The sequence below is a fragment of the Parasteatoda tepidariorum genome, chromosome 6 (genome assembly GCF_982258835.1).
Source record: "Parasteatoda tepidariorum strain Cologne lab strain chromosome 6, Ptep-v5.0, whole genome shotgun sequence".
NCBI classification, from domain to species: Eukaryota; Metazoa; Arthropoda; class Arachnida; order Araneae; family Theridiidae; genus Parasteatoda; species Parasteatoda tepidariorum.
The window spans coordinates 115,439,603-115,455,683 of record NC_141760.1 but is presented as its reverse complement, the minus strand read 5'-3'; the positions used below and the strand labels follow the sequence as shown (position 1 = coordinate 115,455,683).

The 16,081-nt window shown below is 28.1% G+C and overlaps 2 protein-coding genes across 8 annotated transcripts in view; one reads left to right on the top strand and one right to left on the bottom strand.

Annotated features, from left to right (window-relative positions):
• The window catches only part of LOC107437940 (USP6 N-terminal-like protein), a 31,102-nt gene extending 22,530 nt beyond the window's left edge, over positions 1-8,572 (bottom strand). Inside the window, exons 1-4 of one of the 6 annotated variants that reach the window (XM_016050087.4) lie at positions 8,466-8,572; positions 5,950-6,046; positions 3,182-3,332; positions 1,632-1,674 (exon numbers count right to left, since the gene is read on the bottom strand). In XM_016050087.4, coding sequence (XP_015905573.1) covers positions 1,632-1,674; positions 3,182-3,332; positions 5,950-5,953 — 198 coding nt within the window. In that variant the 5' untranslated portion in view covers positions 5,954-6,046; positions 8,466-8,572. Of the gene's footprint in view, positions 1-1,631; positions 1,675-3,181; positions 3,333-5,949; positions 6,047-7,200; positions 7,321-8,025 lie in introns of those variants that run through there. The other 5 variants (XM_087166502.1, XM_016050088.4, XM_016050089.4 and 2 more) reach the window with 5 other exon arrangements.
• A 127-nt stretch (positions 8,573-8,699) lies between these two features.
• Positions 8,700-14,591, top strand: RpL35 (Ribosomal protein L35). Of its 2 annotated transcripts, none has more exons than XM_016050092.4 (3): positions 8,700-8,773; positions 11,538-11,674; positions 14,340-14,591. In XM_016050092.4, exons 1-3 carry the CDS (start codon positions 8,771-8,773, stop codon positions 14,569-14,571), a joined length of 372 nt encoding a protein of 123 aa, XP_015905578.1. In that variant the 5' UTR covers positions 8,700-8,770; the 3' UTR covers positions 14,572-14,591. The 2 variants fall into 2 exon arrangements, with proteins under 2 accessions (XP_015905578.1, XP_042907732.1); XM_043051798.3 differs by having other exon boundaries at positions 8,700-8,926.
• The last annotated feature ends 1,490 nt before the right edge of the window (positions 14,592-16,081 follow it).

Sequence of the window (16,081 nt, the reverse complement as noted above, 5' to 3'; positions counted from 1 at the left end):
AATTTTTTGTATATTGTTTTTTGAGTTCTGAACTTGAATCCACATTTTGCAACTAAAAAATTTCCGAAAAAAAAAAAGGAAAAAATTGTCAAAATCTGGTGTTTTGCATAGATTTTATCTTCAGTTAAAAAATTATATTTTTTTGACAGCATATCTGAAAATTATAGAAAATTTGCTACAAAATTTGAACCTATAATTTGACTAAAAGGTAATAAATCAAAGAATTATGAGCATGAACAAATTACTATAGCACTGAAATGATGCCTGTCTTAGTACTTAAACCCTAATTAATAGAGGCTTGAAATTTTATAGAAATATTTTTAATTATTTTTTATATAATTTTAATCGATTAATTAAATCTAATAATTTCATAGAAAATTTTATAGAATATTTTATTTAGATCTCTAGCAATAAATGAAAAAAATAATTCTTAGTGCGGAAGGGAGTTCCCCCCCCCCAAAACCATAATTTTTTCTTTCCTAAATTCATAATTTCCAGGGTGTCAGAAAAACCTCACTCCTTCAATTATTATTCAATTTAACTTTAGAAAAACAAGAGTCTTCAACTGAGGAAACTTATTAAAATCAATTACTAATTACAATCACTAAAATCTCCCAAAACTCACTATTTTTTGTCTGTCTTTTTTCATTTTTATATGATTTTTTCCAATATTTTTAAACTTCTACAATATAACAAAAATAACTTTAAAATAATAAGGATCCCAGTGGCAGAATTTTTTCTTGCTTTCTGAGACAAACTTCCCCAGCATTAATATTTTTCTTTAAGTTACTTTTAATTATAACAATTACTAATTCAAAGTAACAGAAATGAGTTTTCAATCGCAAAAGTAATATTTTTTTAAATTCTAATATTATAGGCACTTTCTCGCATTTTGAAGGTGGAAAAATGCTCTCATTATTTTCTCTTTTGAATTTTGTGAATCATTACAAAAATTAAAATTCATAAATGAATTAAAGGATAATAAATTGAATTTGCACATAAATTAAAAATTGTAAAATCTATGTAGCAATTCCAAAATAAAGATCGACGCCAAAATCACACGATTAGGACTCTTTAAAAAAGAGATACTCAAATAAGTGCGTGCAAAACATGGTGTTCCTTAAAGAAGAAAGAAAGAACATCATTTCTAGAGTGAACTATCTTTTAAACTTTTGCGATTTCTGAGTTTCTCATTTTATATTATTAATTTTAAATTCCAGTTGAAGCCAGTTATTACGAACTTTTTTTTTAATTCCCAAATAAAAATAGAAAAATCACAATTATTTTTTTTCTCTCTGATGAGCATGATCTTTGGAGAAAAAAATATATTTTTCTTCGAAAAATTATGCAGAAAGAAAAACCAAAATGTTTCCCTTTCCAAAAGATAAATCTTTCTGAAAAATCTCTAGCGTTCTGCAACAATGTAGTCGTAATTCTGCCATGGGGATAATGATTAACAATAATAATAAAATAGGCTGAATAAAAGTATGCAACCTAAACTAATCAGTGGAAAAAATTCTAAAGATTTTTTTTATTAAAAACTAAATAAAAACTTTCGATTTATTTAAAATACAATGTAAGACCTTTTAATAAATAAGTTATTACGCTAAGTATGTTCAAAAAATGATTACCTTTGTTTCATGGGCTGTTAGTTTCTCAGGAAGACGATGATCGCTGAAAGGAAATCAGCATACTTTCATTAGCTAATATAAAATTACTTGTTTTTTTTTAAAATGATACAAAATTTAATCTCTGTGTTAAACACTTTATATTTTAGAGAAAAAAAATTCCCTGACTTCTAGATATACCAGGTAAATTTCAATGAAAATCCAGACCCTATTTTATATACACCATTGTGCTATGTATGGATATATATATATATATATATATATATATATATATATATATATATATATATATATATATATATATATATATATATATATATATATATATATATATATATATATATAATTTAGTGCCTGTTAAAAATCTGTGTAAAACGAGCAAATTATGATTCTTTTTTAAATCATTGTTATTTTCTAAAATCATTAAAATTGTATAATTAAATATCAACCTTATTAATTATAAACTTTAAATTATCCAGTATAATATTATTACCATGTGCACATCCATTTTCGGGCCAATCCTAGGTATCTAACATATTAAACGCTCTTCAGTATTGCAGTAAGAATGTGCCATAAGAGATCACTTTATTTACGCTTCTGTTTTCATATTTTGTAATCTGCCAATCGTATTACAAAAATATTTTAAATCAATCTTGAAAGATTCTGGTACGTTAAGTTCATCTGAATTCGCTCCTCGCCTTACAGATTTCCTTTCGTGTTTTGTTATATATTTCCTTTACTTATTATGTTTTTTATTTTTTTGCTTGATTTGTTTTATTTCATACATAGTTTTCTATTACTGTGTTCTATTTTTGTTTCATAAATTTTTTTGAGTGCTCCTCACACTATTATATTGAAATATTTAGCTTTGGCTACATTGATACAATATTAGAAAGCACTTTTTTGTGTAGATATAATCGTGAGCTGATGAAGAGGTAATATCTTTTTTCTTTATTTTGTTTTCTGGTTATAAGTTTAATACATTTTTTTCTTCCTTTTTTTAAGATATATTTAAAAAAATTTTAATGTTTTTTAAAAATATTTATATTTTTATAATTTTTCTTCTTCTCTTTTAATTAATCTTTATTATTTTCCATGTTTTCTTAATATGCAAGCTTTTATATATAGATAGATAGATAAATACATGTGATAAACAAGACAAAACAACCTCTGTGTGAATCCGATAGATGTCACTCTTAGATGTCTTAATAAAACTATTAGAACTATTTCGATGGGAAAGATAAATGTAAAGGAAAACCTAGATGGTTAAAGTTTGAGTCTTCGTGACTTGTGTTTCAAAAAAGTTGTAAGTGCTTAACTAACCTGTGTGGTTTGAGAATGAGTCTGTGTGACTCATGATTCAATGTTAAAGCTTTGTTAATTATTAAAGGATAAGTGTGATCGTTATCGATTTTGAGTGACTTAATCAATGGTCATCAACATTGTCTTACATACATACACACTACCCTACAATAATGGAAGGAACAGTTTGTATCATCTGCAAGAGTTATTAATTAATATTGGATGTAAAAATAAATTTGAAAATAACAAACTGTAAAAATCCATATCTGTCAGTCACGTGATAAACTTCAAAGCCTGGATCTTCCCATGGATAGATATGGGAATTATCACAACGTCCCAATTCATATTTCGTAACTATGGTGGCTCTCTCATCATCATATGCTTCAGACAGGTAATATCTGCCTATCAATAAGAATTAACATTTTTAAAACAATACATGAACAAATTGTCGAAAAGATATGCATTTATATAACAAAAAAAGTATGTCATTAATATTATGCAAAAATTGCACTGTTTTTTCAATTCAAAGAATATAACTATAAGTCAACAATAACCAAACATGTTTTTTCTGATAACAGTTCTTTTCTCCTCAATAAAATCTATAATTTAATTTATTTTATCTACTTTCAACTTACAGGGTGCATAACCAGATTTTTCAACAAAAAATAAGCACAGGGTATCTGCCACATTTAGGGATTTTCAAATTCCTGACTTTCTATGATTTATTTTAAGAATTTTTCATGACTTGACAATGTGACTATTTTCTCCGACAAAAACACAACATCTTCATATTTATAGACTTTAAAGCAATAAAATAGCTTAAAAAAATAAAAAAACAAATTTTTTTCCTTCTTTTTTTTCTGCAGAATTATATATACTGAAGATACTTTTCTAGTTCATCAGAAAGGTAAGAAATATTCCCGATTTTTCTGTTCTCATTTCGGAATTAAAAAGATTTGCCAATGACTGGCTTGCTTCAGCTGGAATTTTAAATTGATGAAATTAAAATAATAAACAGCAAAAATTCTGAAATCACAAAAGTTTAAAAGATAATTTGCTCTAGAAACAATATTTTTTCTTTCAGTTTTTGAAAGAATATCATATTTTTTAAAGAACATGATAAAAATATTTTATATTTTAATAAAATATAGCTGCGAGTGGGGATTTTGTTACAAATTCAGATATTCGGAACACCATGAAATTGGGGGGGGGGGGTAAATTAAATTTTAAAAATTAGATTTTTTAGCGACCTAAATCCCTGACTTTCCATGATTTTTATAAAAGAAATAGTTAAAATCATGACATTTCACGACAATTTTTGCTCAATACGGAAATTTATGATTCTCCATGATTTCTCATGATTTTCCAATTGCGCAGATACCCTGTAAGCACCTTTTAAGTACTTTTTAAGCATTCAAAAAATATTTTTAACCACTTTCTAAAAAAATCATGATAAGGATCTGTGCAGTAATAGAAATTATTTTTTTATATCATTTAAAGTTCTTAATTTATAAACATAAAATCAATAAAATTCAGAAACATTTTCAAAAACTTTGCATAATCATGAGAAACTAGTTATAATTTCTAATAAATGTTGCAGAGAAAATTGTAAAAAATCTTGCATTTTTTTTTGTAATATAAAATGACAAGCAATATGGTAAGGAAAAAATCTCTTTTTAAAAGATAGAAAATTAAGCCCTTTTTACAAACCCCAAATAAAAAAAGCACCTTTAAGGGCTTTTAAAAAACATAAATCAAAAATAAACACTTTTTAAAAATGCTATGGCCTATGCACCCTAATTTGCACATAAACTATTTCATAGCCAGATTTGATGCAGTTCCAAACACGAAAATTTTGCATAAAACCTAATTTTAAGACATTTGATAAAACAATAAAAACTATTTATTTTCAACATTAAAATATTTTCAAAATAATTAGGAGTCTTTCTTTTATTTATAAACATTTTCAAGCACATCAACATTTTCAACATACTTTATTTATTAAAAATGATCCCACCAAAAGAAGATAGCTTAAAGAAATTTAGTGTAGCTGCTGTAGAGAACTTTCCAAAAAAGGCAAACAATGATATGTTGTGGGCAATGTTAAGAAGAAAAATAATTTGAAAAAAAAGAAAGGAGAAAACTTCTGACTAATGTGTATAACAGTCTATGCACGTGAGGCAATATTAAACCTGTTTACGAGTATGTTTATTAATTTTCGATCGCTGGCTTTCTCGAGTCCACTTTACAGTTTCTGTTGATGGAAAGCCACACAAATTCTGAACAGATCAGTTCAGATATAGCTCGAGTGCCAGAATGTGACTATTTGTGGCAGATATTGAAAATGGTACAACAGTGAGATTGTGGACTGTATGGACAAATGATTTGAAATTTTGCATGACAAAAAGTTTCTTAGAAGAGCTAGGAATGATAACTTCTAGTAATTTTAATGATCAGTTTGGACTCAAAATTAATTTAAGTTCAGGATTCTCACATCGCGAATCAGCTATTTCATCATAGTCCACTGCCATATCGATAGAAGGGTGGGCAAGAAGCATTGAACTTATTCGGCCTAAAAATCATTTAAGTTCTTTCATTGTATTTGGTCTTACTCAGTGAAGTTTGTTGTTCTTAAACTGCTCTTGACTTTTCAATAACTCTTTAAGTGTACTTAGCATTAAATCAGTATAAATGCTAAAAACAGCAAGAGGAAATAAAAAATATTTGATACATTTCACAAATAGTGTAAAAAAAAAGATTAGAAGAATAAGAGATTTGCTTATTTTGATTGTTGAAATGTATTCCAAAATAGATGTTTCTGGAGAATATGGGGCTGTCTAGATATGGGACTTTGAACTGTGTAAAGATAAAAAAAATTTTACACTAAAAATAGTGTTATGAATTAAGAAATTTCTGGAGATTTACGAACTTTATAACAAACAAAACCAATCAATGTGGGTTATATTTTTAAAAATTAAAATAATGAATACATTATGAATGATAATTAGAAAATACTCACTCATTCTGCGTTCTGTAGAAGGTCAGCATTGGTGTTAAAGGTTTGTTCAATTTTCATCCATATAAGAATGTATTAATGTAACACATTGTAAAAGCAACTAAAAAGAAGAAAAAGAGATACAGTATGTTAAAGAACAATGCAACAATCAAACTGCAATGCAAGATATTTTAAGCTAATTTTTTCACTCTATCGTATAGAAGGAGAAATGATTCAACACGTTGAGTACACATCATATTCCTCAAATTAACCAAGTTATAAAATAATAATATAGTAGAAAACCATTTATCCAATATCCAGAAAAAAAATTGCTTGGTTTTCCTGCCATTTTGAACTAGAATAATCGAAAGAAGAAAAAAAAAAAAAACAGAAATTTGACTCACTCATATCATGGCAGGACATATCAGTCAAACAAAGATGAAAGAAAAATATATCTACTTTACTAAGAAAATGTAAAAAAAGTGAAATAGAAATATGAAAATGATTAAAATAGAGTTTATTCAATAAGAAAGTAGGAATATTGTTAAGCTGAATTTAATCATTCAAAAAATAACCTGGAGAATTTTGTAAATTATAATTCAGTAAAAACCGTAGCATTTTTTTTCTTTTCCACTGTTCACAATAAACTTCATACTCAATAAATTAGTTCTTTCTCTTCATAAATTTTAAGATTAAGTAAGGGATTTTTTTTAATTCAATTGATCTTATAATATGCTGCCTTTCAGAGCATTTTAATATTTATGTTAGGGCCTTTTTTAACTATCATTTCCTTTTGGAAATTTACAAGTGTTGTTTTTATTTAGATTAATAAGCTTTCCTTTTATTTTATCTTTAAGTTATCTTTTTTTTTAGGCATGAAATATATTTTAATCATTGGTTTTGTTTTGCATCAGTCAATTTGGTGACTTTAATTAATGTTCAAAAAATAAATATGTGAACTGAAAAATAATTTTTTAACTTGTGAAATTTGTAAATGCTTTTATTCCTTTAAATGTTATATTTTCTTTTTAAAAAAAAAGTTAGGAGTTCTAAAAGTTCTGTTTTTCTTTATTTTCAAATGTGTTACTCTTTTTCATTGTAATTTGGGTTTGATATCATATTGAAGAACAACACTTTTCAGCCGATCCAGAAAACTGGGAAATTCAGACATCAGAGATAAAGATATTCCCGACCATGCTGGGTAATTGGTTCTCTACTGTAATATTAAACCATTAAAAAAACCTAAAAATAACATTAAAGAATCCATTCTCTCACCTGCTACTTTGCAGGGCTGCCAACATTTGAAGAGGTGCATTCACAAACAAAACATTTTGAACTAAGATAAATATATATATTAAAAATAATTCACTCTTTTTTTTTTCCCCCTTTTTCTCCACACACTAAAATTAAACGATTAAAAAATATACATCTAACAAAGTCAAGCGAATATATACTTAAAACAAAAATTAGATGAAAAGAACCTTCTTCTGCGCATTATAATAACCTTCTGATAAGGAGAAGCACAAAATGAAAATTTAGTAATGTAGTGAGCAGAACTATGAGTTCGATACAATTATCAGTAAAAAAAGTGTGATTTAATTAAAAATATTATGTGCATATCATGCGAGATTTAATTAAGATTCATGCGAGATTTAATTCAAAATATTATGTGCCATCAAGTTATAACCCAATAATAAATAACATAGTTGAAAGGTCTCACTAAAGAGGATTGAATGCTGGAAATTTTTTAATGTTATGATGTAGTGAATGTTTAAAATTTTAAATAAATATATTTTAAAAATTAAAAACCTTTTTTTTTTCGTTGAAGCAATTTAAAAAGAACATGATATTTTAAGCAATATCTTCTGAATTATATTTATTCAATCTTTTGAATGATATTTATTCAATTTTTTATACTATTAAAGCATTTAGAATATCTAATATTAATTTCCTTAATTGTATTTTATTCCTTGGAACAAAGGGTGTCTATTTCAAAATTAATACAGAACTAAACGCAATATTTAATTATACAGTAATGATCCAATTCGAACTAATACACCAAAATAAATAGAACTTAGTGGGTAAACTAAGTTTCCTTACGTTTATGATACAGAACATAAATCTTCTCCCCTAGTAAAAATCTTATGCTGTACGAAGTTATGTATACTCAAAACATCTGTAATTCCATATCATTGTTATTCCTGGTGCCATACTAAAAACTAAACTATATCAAGAAAATCTGATAAAAACTAGAATACCTATTCATTCCAAACGATTTCACACTACAATGTAAACTATACATATAAAAGATTACGTATTACTCAAAACAATTCACTTTCCAAGTGGATTAGAATACTCATCATAATAAACTCTAGAGCGAATACATTTTGATGGCAAGGAAGCTATATGACAGATAAAATAAAGTCATTCATTACACATTTTAAAAACACTCAATGAATGTTCAAAGCTTTACTTAAAACCAACCAATGATATTTTTATCTAATCGTAAAAAAACTTCTTACAATAAATCAAAGTATTACCTATAAAAAAGAAAAAATTTCATTCTTTTTAAAAAAAAATTTTATTAGCTTATCGCAGAATTACCGGAATATTTGTTTGTTTGTTACGCTTTTGTCTGTCTGTTTCTGCCTCCTTGAATTATCAATCAGTTTAACAGGCTGAAAGTGATGTTTTAGCATTACAAAGCTATAAGCACAGAACTTTTTTGAAGGACACTTGTCGCTCAAATTTGTATTTATATTACTCAAACCTTAAAAAACTGAACGTTGAACAAGGAGTTAAGTTTTGGTGTCTGCCATACATATTTAATTGTTTTTCGTGAAAAATGGTATGTTTAATTTAAGATAATTCTCGTTTCTTATTAATATGAATTATTTAATGTTCTTATATTGGATTGTCGTTTTTTTGTTCTCTTTGCCACTTTAATGATGTTTTAAGATTATACCTGAGGGTCTATAGTCTTGATCTAGATGTGATCATGGTATTTATTGTTATATTCATGCATTTTTTTTTGTAAAATTATGCACATAATGCTTCAGTAATAATTATTGAAGTTTCTTAGGGTTTAATCCATTTCATAATTCTCACTTAAATTAACCCGTAGGAAAAAATTATAATTACAATTGATGTGGTTTTGCGAAAAAAAATTCTCACTATTTTGGTGCCTTGAAACGTGCAAAACGTCTAATTCAGGGGCTCTAGTTCTGTTAATTGATAAGCAGATTTTTTATTTTATAAATTTGTGATACCAATGGGTTGATTGAAGTTGTAAATTGTTTGATTTCTAGAGGATATCTACATTGTTATTAGGGCAAGCTAGTTTCTAATTGCGCATTTAGATAATCACTTTTTGATATTTCATCGTAAATACAAGCATTTTTTCGCCATTTGTTCGTTTCGCCATTCGAAATTTTAATACAATGTTTATGTCAACAGCATTAATAATGTCACATAGCTTCAGGTTTATTCTTGTATACTGCTCTAGTCTAAAAGCAATCAATGATTAACCCCAACCTATTCCTATTTCTTTCCCATTCATTTATTATTTTCTCCTCCCTAATTGCACATTGACTCTTAATTTGTAAAAAAAAATTAAAAAAGAAAAACTAGTTTTGCCTTGTGCTAATAATTTTAACATGATCATGTATAGTATTTGTAAATTATTTAAAAAAAATTGTATAATAATGCTTTAAAGGTGCACATTTTCTAATATTTGACTATGCATATTAGAAAAAGATATCCCTGTTTTTCTTGTTTGAATTTACCTAAAACTTATTTTTTTTTAAATTTGTAGCAATTATATGTTTTATTAATGTTTTGATGGAATATTTATGTTTCCCTAAACCACCAACAGGCATTCTTGTATAAGAGTTTGGGAAAATTATTCAATCACTTTAAGTACTCAATGCCTATGATTTTTGTACTCAGTGTTAGAGCTTACGGTTTATAATGTAGTTTAATTTTTATTTTGCATGAATTCTTATCTGAAATTGTTAGAAAAATTTTGTGTGAAACAAAATTTCTAATAGTGTGAATTTTTGCAGAAGTCAGTTGATGAATTTTTTAAAATTAGTTTGATCGGTTTAAATATCAAAACACAAATATTGCCGCATAAGCTTTCATTTACTAATTATGAGTTTGCACTAAGAAATTTCTTTTCTTTTTTTAGGTAAAAATTTGAAGTGAATGTAATATGGCTTTTTTTTTTCCTAGAAGCAAGTAGTTCTGCAAATAGAAATTGTTTGCTTTTGTGTTTTTTTTTCTATGATGATGCAGAGTATAACAGTTTTGGTTATACCTATCATTTCAATTAGTCATAAATTTGAAAATCTAAAATGTAGCAGATAACCTGTATGACCAATGTTTTAATTTTCGAAACTAGGACTAGGTGGTAAATCGATGTATCATGAAATATTGATTGATTGTATTGGCATTAAGGGAAAGTCATGTCAGCAAGCCGATGTAATGACTTTCATTTTAAGCAGTGCACCAGAAATCTGATTTAAGTTGCTGGTGTAAAACAACACTCGCAGTTTAACGTGTGACGGTCCTTGCCCATGCTAAGACTGTCGCCATGCTGGCAAAGATTTCGTCCAGCTGCATAGATTGTTGATTAGCAAGCATTACATAGTTGATTAACAAGCCTGTCTAAACGATGTTAGATCGGGTTTTAACGTTTCTTGTATATAATTTTCAGTGAGACTTGCTACTTGTGGATCATTTTGTTTTGCATTATTTCGTCACTTCCCCCCCCCCTTTTATGCGGGATTGTCTGTCGGGGGGTTTTACAATACATGTCAATTATTTTTGGTAAACCTACTGTTACTTTGCATACTCTTTTTGTATTTAACTTTTATAAAAGCTTGGTTTTTTGTTTTAAATTTATTTAGTGGACGCAAGTATGATAATTTGATTATTCTTGAACCTTTTTAGTCGTTTTTTATTTTTAGAAAAATTAAAGCAAAACCGACATAATTTAATTTGCTTAATTGCTTATTAGTTAAAACAGATTTTTTTTTATAATTAAATAATAAGTTAAGCAATGTTTTGACTCTCTTTAGTAATCTAACAATAGTGCTTAGAAGGAAGAAGAAAAAAAATTCTTAAAATTCTTTCACTACTTGTTTGTTTTATATCTTGTTCAACAGTCAGAATCATTTTTAAACAATTAAGTCTTTAGTCAATTTTTTTTTCAAGAAAGTAAATCATAGTTTATTTTTACATCTATTTAGTACACTAATTATTTTTACACTAATTAATACCAGTATTTACCTCCCACAAGGTTAAGTAAGGTTTTTTTTTTTTTAAAGAAAAGGCAAGTCTTGAGAGGCTTTTCTCACTATTTTAACATTTAACTGTAAAACATCTTATGTTAGTTCAGATTTGCCTTTCATAAACAACTTTAAATCATCTTATAATGATATGATTTAAAAATATAATTGAAATATAAAGTTTAGGTTTAATAATGTTGCCTCTTCTGTTCATATCCACTAAGATTCTCTTCAAATACTAAGGGTACCTTTGTTTTTAAAAAAGTTACCTATCTTTTCTGCAATTGTGATTTGAGCTTACTAAAAGATTTCTTTTAATAGGCCAAGGTAAAGACTAAAGAACTCCGAGGTAAGAAGAGAGAAGAAGTAATGAAGCAGTTGGATGAGCTGAAACAAGAATTAGCATCGCTGCGAGTTTCTAAAGTTACTGGAGGTGCAGCATCAAAATTATCTAAGATGTAAGTTTGTTTATTTTTCAACCTCTAGGTGTCTTTATTTTTGATCAGAGTACTTGTAAACTGGAAAAAAGAGTGCTTATTTTAGATTTTCATTTTTTATAAGCCTTGAAGGTGCTTATTTAATTGGGTGTGTTTAAGATATTTTTTTACTTACCTATTTTGTGAAAGTTTACGCATAATTTGTGAAAATTAAAAATGTCTATTAAAAAAATCAACAGAAAGATATGGTAAATTATGTTAAAAGTATTTTGTGAACTGGACAGAAGCATGCTTTTCACATTGTTCTATTAAACGTTTTTTTTTTCATCCGCAATGTAAGTTCCGCCTATCGTTTTACATGTTTGTTGCCCTATGAGAGATTCTTACAGATTCTCTGTGAGATTCTTACATTCTCATTTGAAGCTCTGCTGCCTGTAGTAAGATGTTCTAAATTACAGGCTTCATTTTCCACCCTCTGACATTGAACCTAGAAACATCTTTAATCCTTTTCTAATGGCTAATCAGGGGTCTGTTTAAAAGAAATTGAAAGAACCCTTCACTAATTTGTTTATCTTCATTGTTGTTTTGTTAATCGAATAAACCCTTCCCTGGGGGGGTTCTTTTGCGAACATCATTTGTACATTCTTATTAATATTAAATCTTTTGTTTAAATTTACTTAATGCGTAACACATTGAAAGTGATACATAACTAAGTTGTGTTATTTGAAATATGTAAATTGAAAATATTAGAAAGATGAGTAATTTTGTTTCCATTATTCGTCCAAAATGAATATTCTGTGTTGAGTAGTATAAGCTAAATACCGAGTATTTGTATGTTGCATCTCTAATTTAGTAGCAGTAATCGTTGAGCAGAATCTTGTGTCTATTTACAATTTAAGAACTTCTTGAAAAGGTTTTTTGCAATAGCAGGACCCTATTTGCACGAATTCACAAAGGTAGGGCCCTGGTTGAAAGAATGTGACTAAACGCTTCTTTTATATTCACAAATTATGAGTAGGTTTTTTTTTTCCCCTTCTAAATTTTCTTTGTCGGTCCAACAGCCCCTTACAGGCCTAGGCTGCCTCAACCGCTCATAGCCTCCAACGCCTCCTGTCCATGGCGACTTTTTTCCAGTTGTTAATCTTTATTACTTTGAGATCTTTAGTAGTGTCATCTAGTTGGAGGTCTTCTTCTGGCGCGAGATCCAGAAGGATTTTAAAACGTGATTCGTACTGCATTGTTTTCTGGACCTCTCTAGATATGGCCAAGCCACCTGAATATTTCCCTTTTTTTTTTTTTTTTTTTTTTTTTTTTTTTTTTTACCATTTTAAAAAATTTCGTCGAATGAGTACATTTCCTTAAAGAAGTTTCGGGCAGATTATTACTTGCTTGAATATAAATGTCAATAATATTAAAAGAAACCCTCATCATCATCTTTGACGGATTGGGTGCCTATTTAATGGGAAATCATAGCTGGAAAATATTGCAGTTTCTCTATTTTGATGCGTATAAAAATCTATAATTCCCTATGTGTAAAACATTTTCAACAATTGCCATGAAATTTATGATTTGTAAAATCTACTGCATATTTTTCTATCAGTATTGGCCCACCCCTGGAGGGGTAGAGGTAATGTGCAGCTTACACTGTTAATCCGGAAAATGTATTAATCATAAATTCTATTTTTTTTTAAAGTAAATATTGAAATAAAATAATTTTACAGTTTCATCTAGTTTTATTAAATAAAAAGCCCAAAAGAATCTCAGTTTTTACTCTTTAAAAAGAAGTTTTCACATACATACAGCGCCCGATGACCCGATTAGCTTGTATTTTAAATTTTGGTTTGACCGTTACGTTGTTGCCAACTGTGAAGTCTTAGCTATCTTTTCTGAATTGAGCGTCTATTACTATTCAAGATTGCAGGGCTCGGTGAATGAATCGGCTAATTGTCGATTTTAAATTAAATTGAGATTTCTCGGGAAGTTCTCATTTTAGTTTAATTTAGATATACATTCATTTCTATTGCTTAGTCATTCCAAATTCCTATTGCTTGTTCATTCCAAAGGCATCAAACATTAAGGCCCAGGTAGAGGGGGGAAATTGTGTAAGTGAAAATCTTGAAACAGCTTCCATACACTTAAGATGAATTTGTTTTTTATGAATCAATGGTTGAACGTGGTGCATAGCTTTTCCCAAATCCGTGTTGATTTTTGTCATCATAAAACATACTTTTACATTGTTCTATCCAACATTTTCACAATTCATTCGACCACAATCCATTTGGTCATGTCGTTGGTCCACAAGCGTTTATCATTTTACCTGTTAGATGAAATACTTGTGAGTCTGCTCATGCATCTACTGAGCTGGGGGTGATAGGATTCTTGCACTCAAGTAAAAAAATAAAATTAATCAAAATTATTTTTCAGCACTAGTTATTAAATGTATTTTCTGCAAATGTGCTAATTTTTTTTTTACTAGAACGCTAACATTTATATCAAAGTTATCATATTGGCCACCAACTTGACTGAATGGGTCGTGGTATATGACAATTCAGTCATTTAATAAAGTTTTAGTCTTATTTTTGATAAATTTTTGTTTTTATTTAGGCAACCATTTTCATTGTTTTCAGCTACTAAATGCTACTATTTTTTTCATCTGTGTTATATACCTTATCTTCTGTTATTGCAGTTACATTGTGAGAAAATCCATTGCAAGGGTTCTGACTGTCATCAACCAGAACCAGAAGGAGAATTTGAGGAAGCTGTACAAGCAAAAGAAGTACAAGCCTAAGGATCTCCGTCCTAAGAAGACCAGAGCAATGAGAAGAGCCCTCACTAAAAGACAACAAAATCTTAAGACTCCTAAAGAACAGAAAAAATTGAGAGTTTGGCCAATGAGAACGTATGCTGTTAAAGCTTAAATAAATTAATTCATCTCCTTTGTGTCTTTCATTCTTTTTAAGGCACACTTTCACTACTGTTAAGCAGAGTTGGTTAGGTTTGTCCACGGTTTAAACCGTCTTGCCCAGAACCTATTTTATCACAATTTTCTAAAAATATTGTGAGAAATAAGATTTTTAATTTTTGAACAAGAAACACTTTGTCAAGTGGTTTGTTTAAAAAAAATTAATTATTTTTAATATTGCATTATTTATTCTTATGCAGAAACATAATTTATCAGTATTAAATGCAGAATGATTCGTATTTAAAGGCTTTAGTTGTTCAATGAATTGTGGAGCTTCCTATTATATTTTATTATTTTCCTTTAATAAGTTAGAGCAAATTGTATCAAATTTTTGTTAATCAATGAGGTGTGAACAATGATGGCACATATAAAATGTTAGCTTTTTTGTCAATGTTTAAGATTTCGGACACTTTAAGACAATGAAACCCTTACCCTGTTAAGGCTTAATCACTTATCTTATGGATGTTTTTAGTTTTTCCGTACAAATTGGAACACTACAGTGTAATTTATTTCTTTTCACCTTTTAAAAGCCCATTCTGTAGGTATACTCAGTTTCATTTACTGAAATATTATTTGTAGCTTTGCCTAGTGAACCTCACTCAAAAGCACGGTTATTATACAGGATTTTTTTTTTTTTACTTCCAGATTTGAGCTTCTACGCTTACCCCTATTATTGAACCCACGAGTTAATCTAAGAAATCATTTTTGCATTAATTCGTAGTCGTTTTCGCATGTTTTTTTTTTTTTTTAAATTGAAGCAATGTTATTTCAGTTCCCCTTTTCCTAGTGCTATAGTCGATCTTGAATGTATGATTTGTGCTTTTCCGCCCCATCGATTACTCTGGGCACGGATAACTGCATGCAAGACAAACAATACATGCCTAATTTTTTTCTTTACCTTACTGATTTTCATTACTTTTTGTTATTGTTGCTTTTAAAAATTTCGGTCCTATTAAGTTTAATGATGTTAATAAAATTTTTCCTTGTTAAAGAACTAAGTTTTAAATTTCGCTCTTGTTCTTCAAAATATGAACTTTAAATACAGAGGGCTTTAAAAGTATTTTTTCTACTGGCTTGATTTGGGAAAAGGAGAAGTAAATGAAAACTGATTTTACATGTAAAGGATAAGATGATTGTTAACTTTTTTAGAAGGTAATTGTTTTTGTGGTTTTATTTCCAATAATTAAACTAAGGATTGGATAAATTGCAGTTTCATTTATAATTATTTAACATGTATTCACCAAGATCAGGGTTTTCTTCAGTAATTATCAAAACTAAGAGTGTTATGTTGAAGTAATTCACGAACATAATTGATGGAACATTTGTAATTTTACTTGTATGTTAGTTTCAAAATAGTTGTAATTATCCTTACTCCAAAATGGTTAGTTTATAACAATTGTCAAAAGATTTTTTTGGACGTGACTGTTAAAACGAGATACTTAGCGTTTTAAAAGGTGCTTAATTTT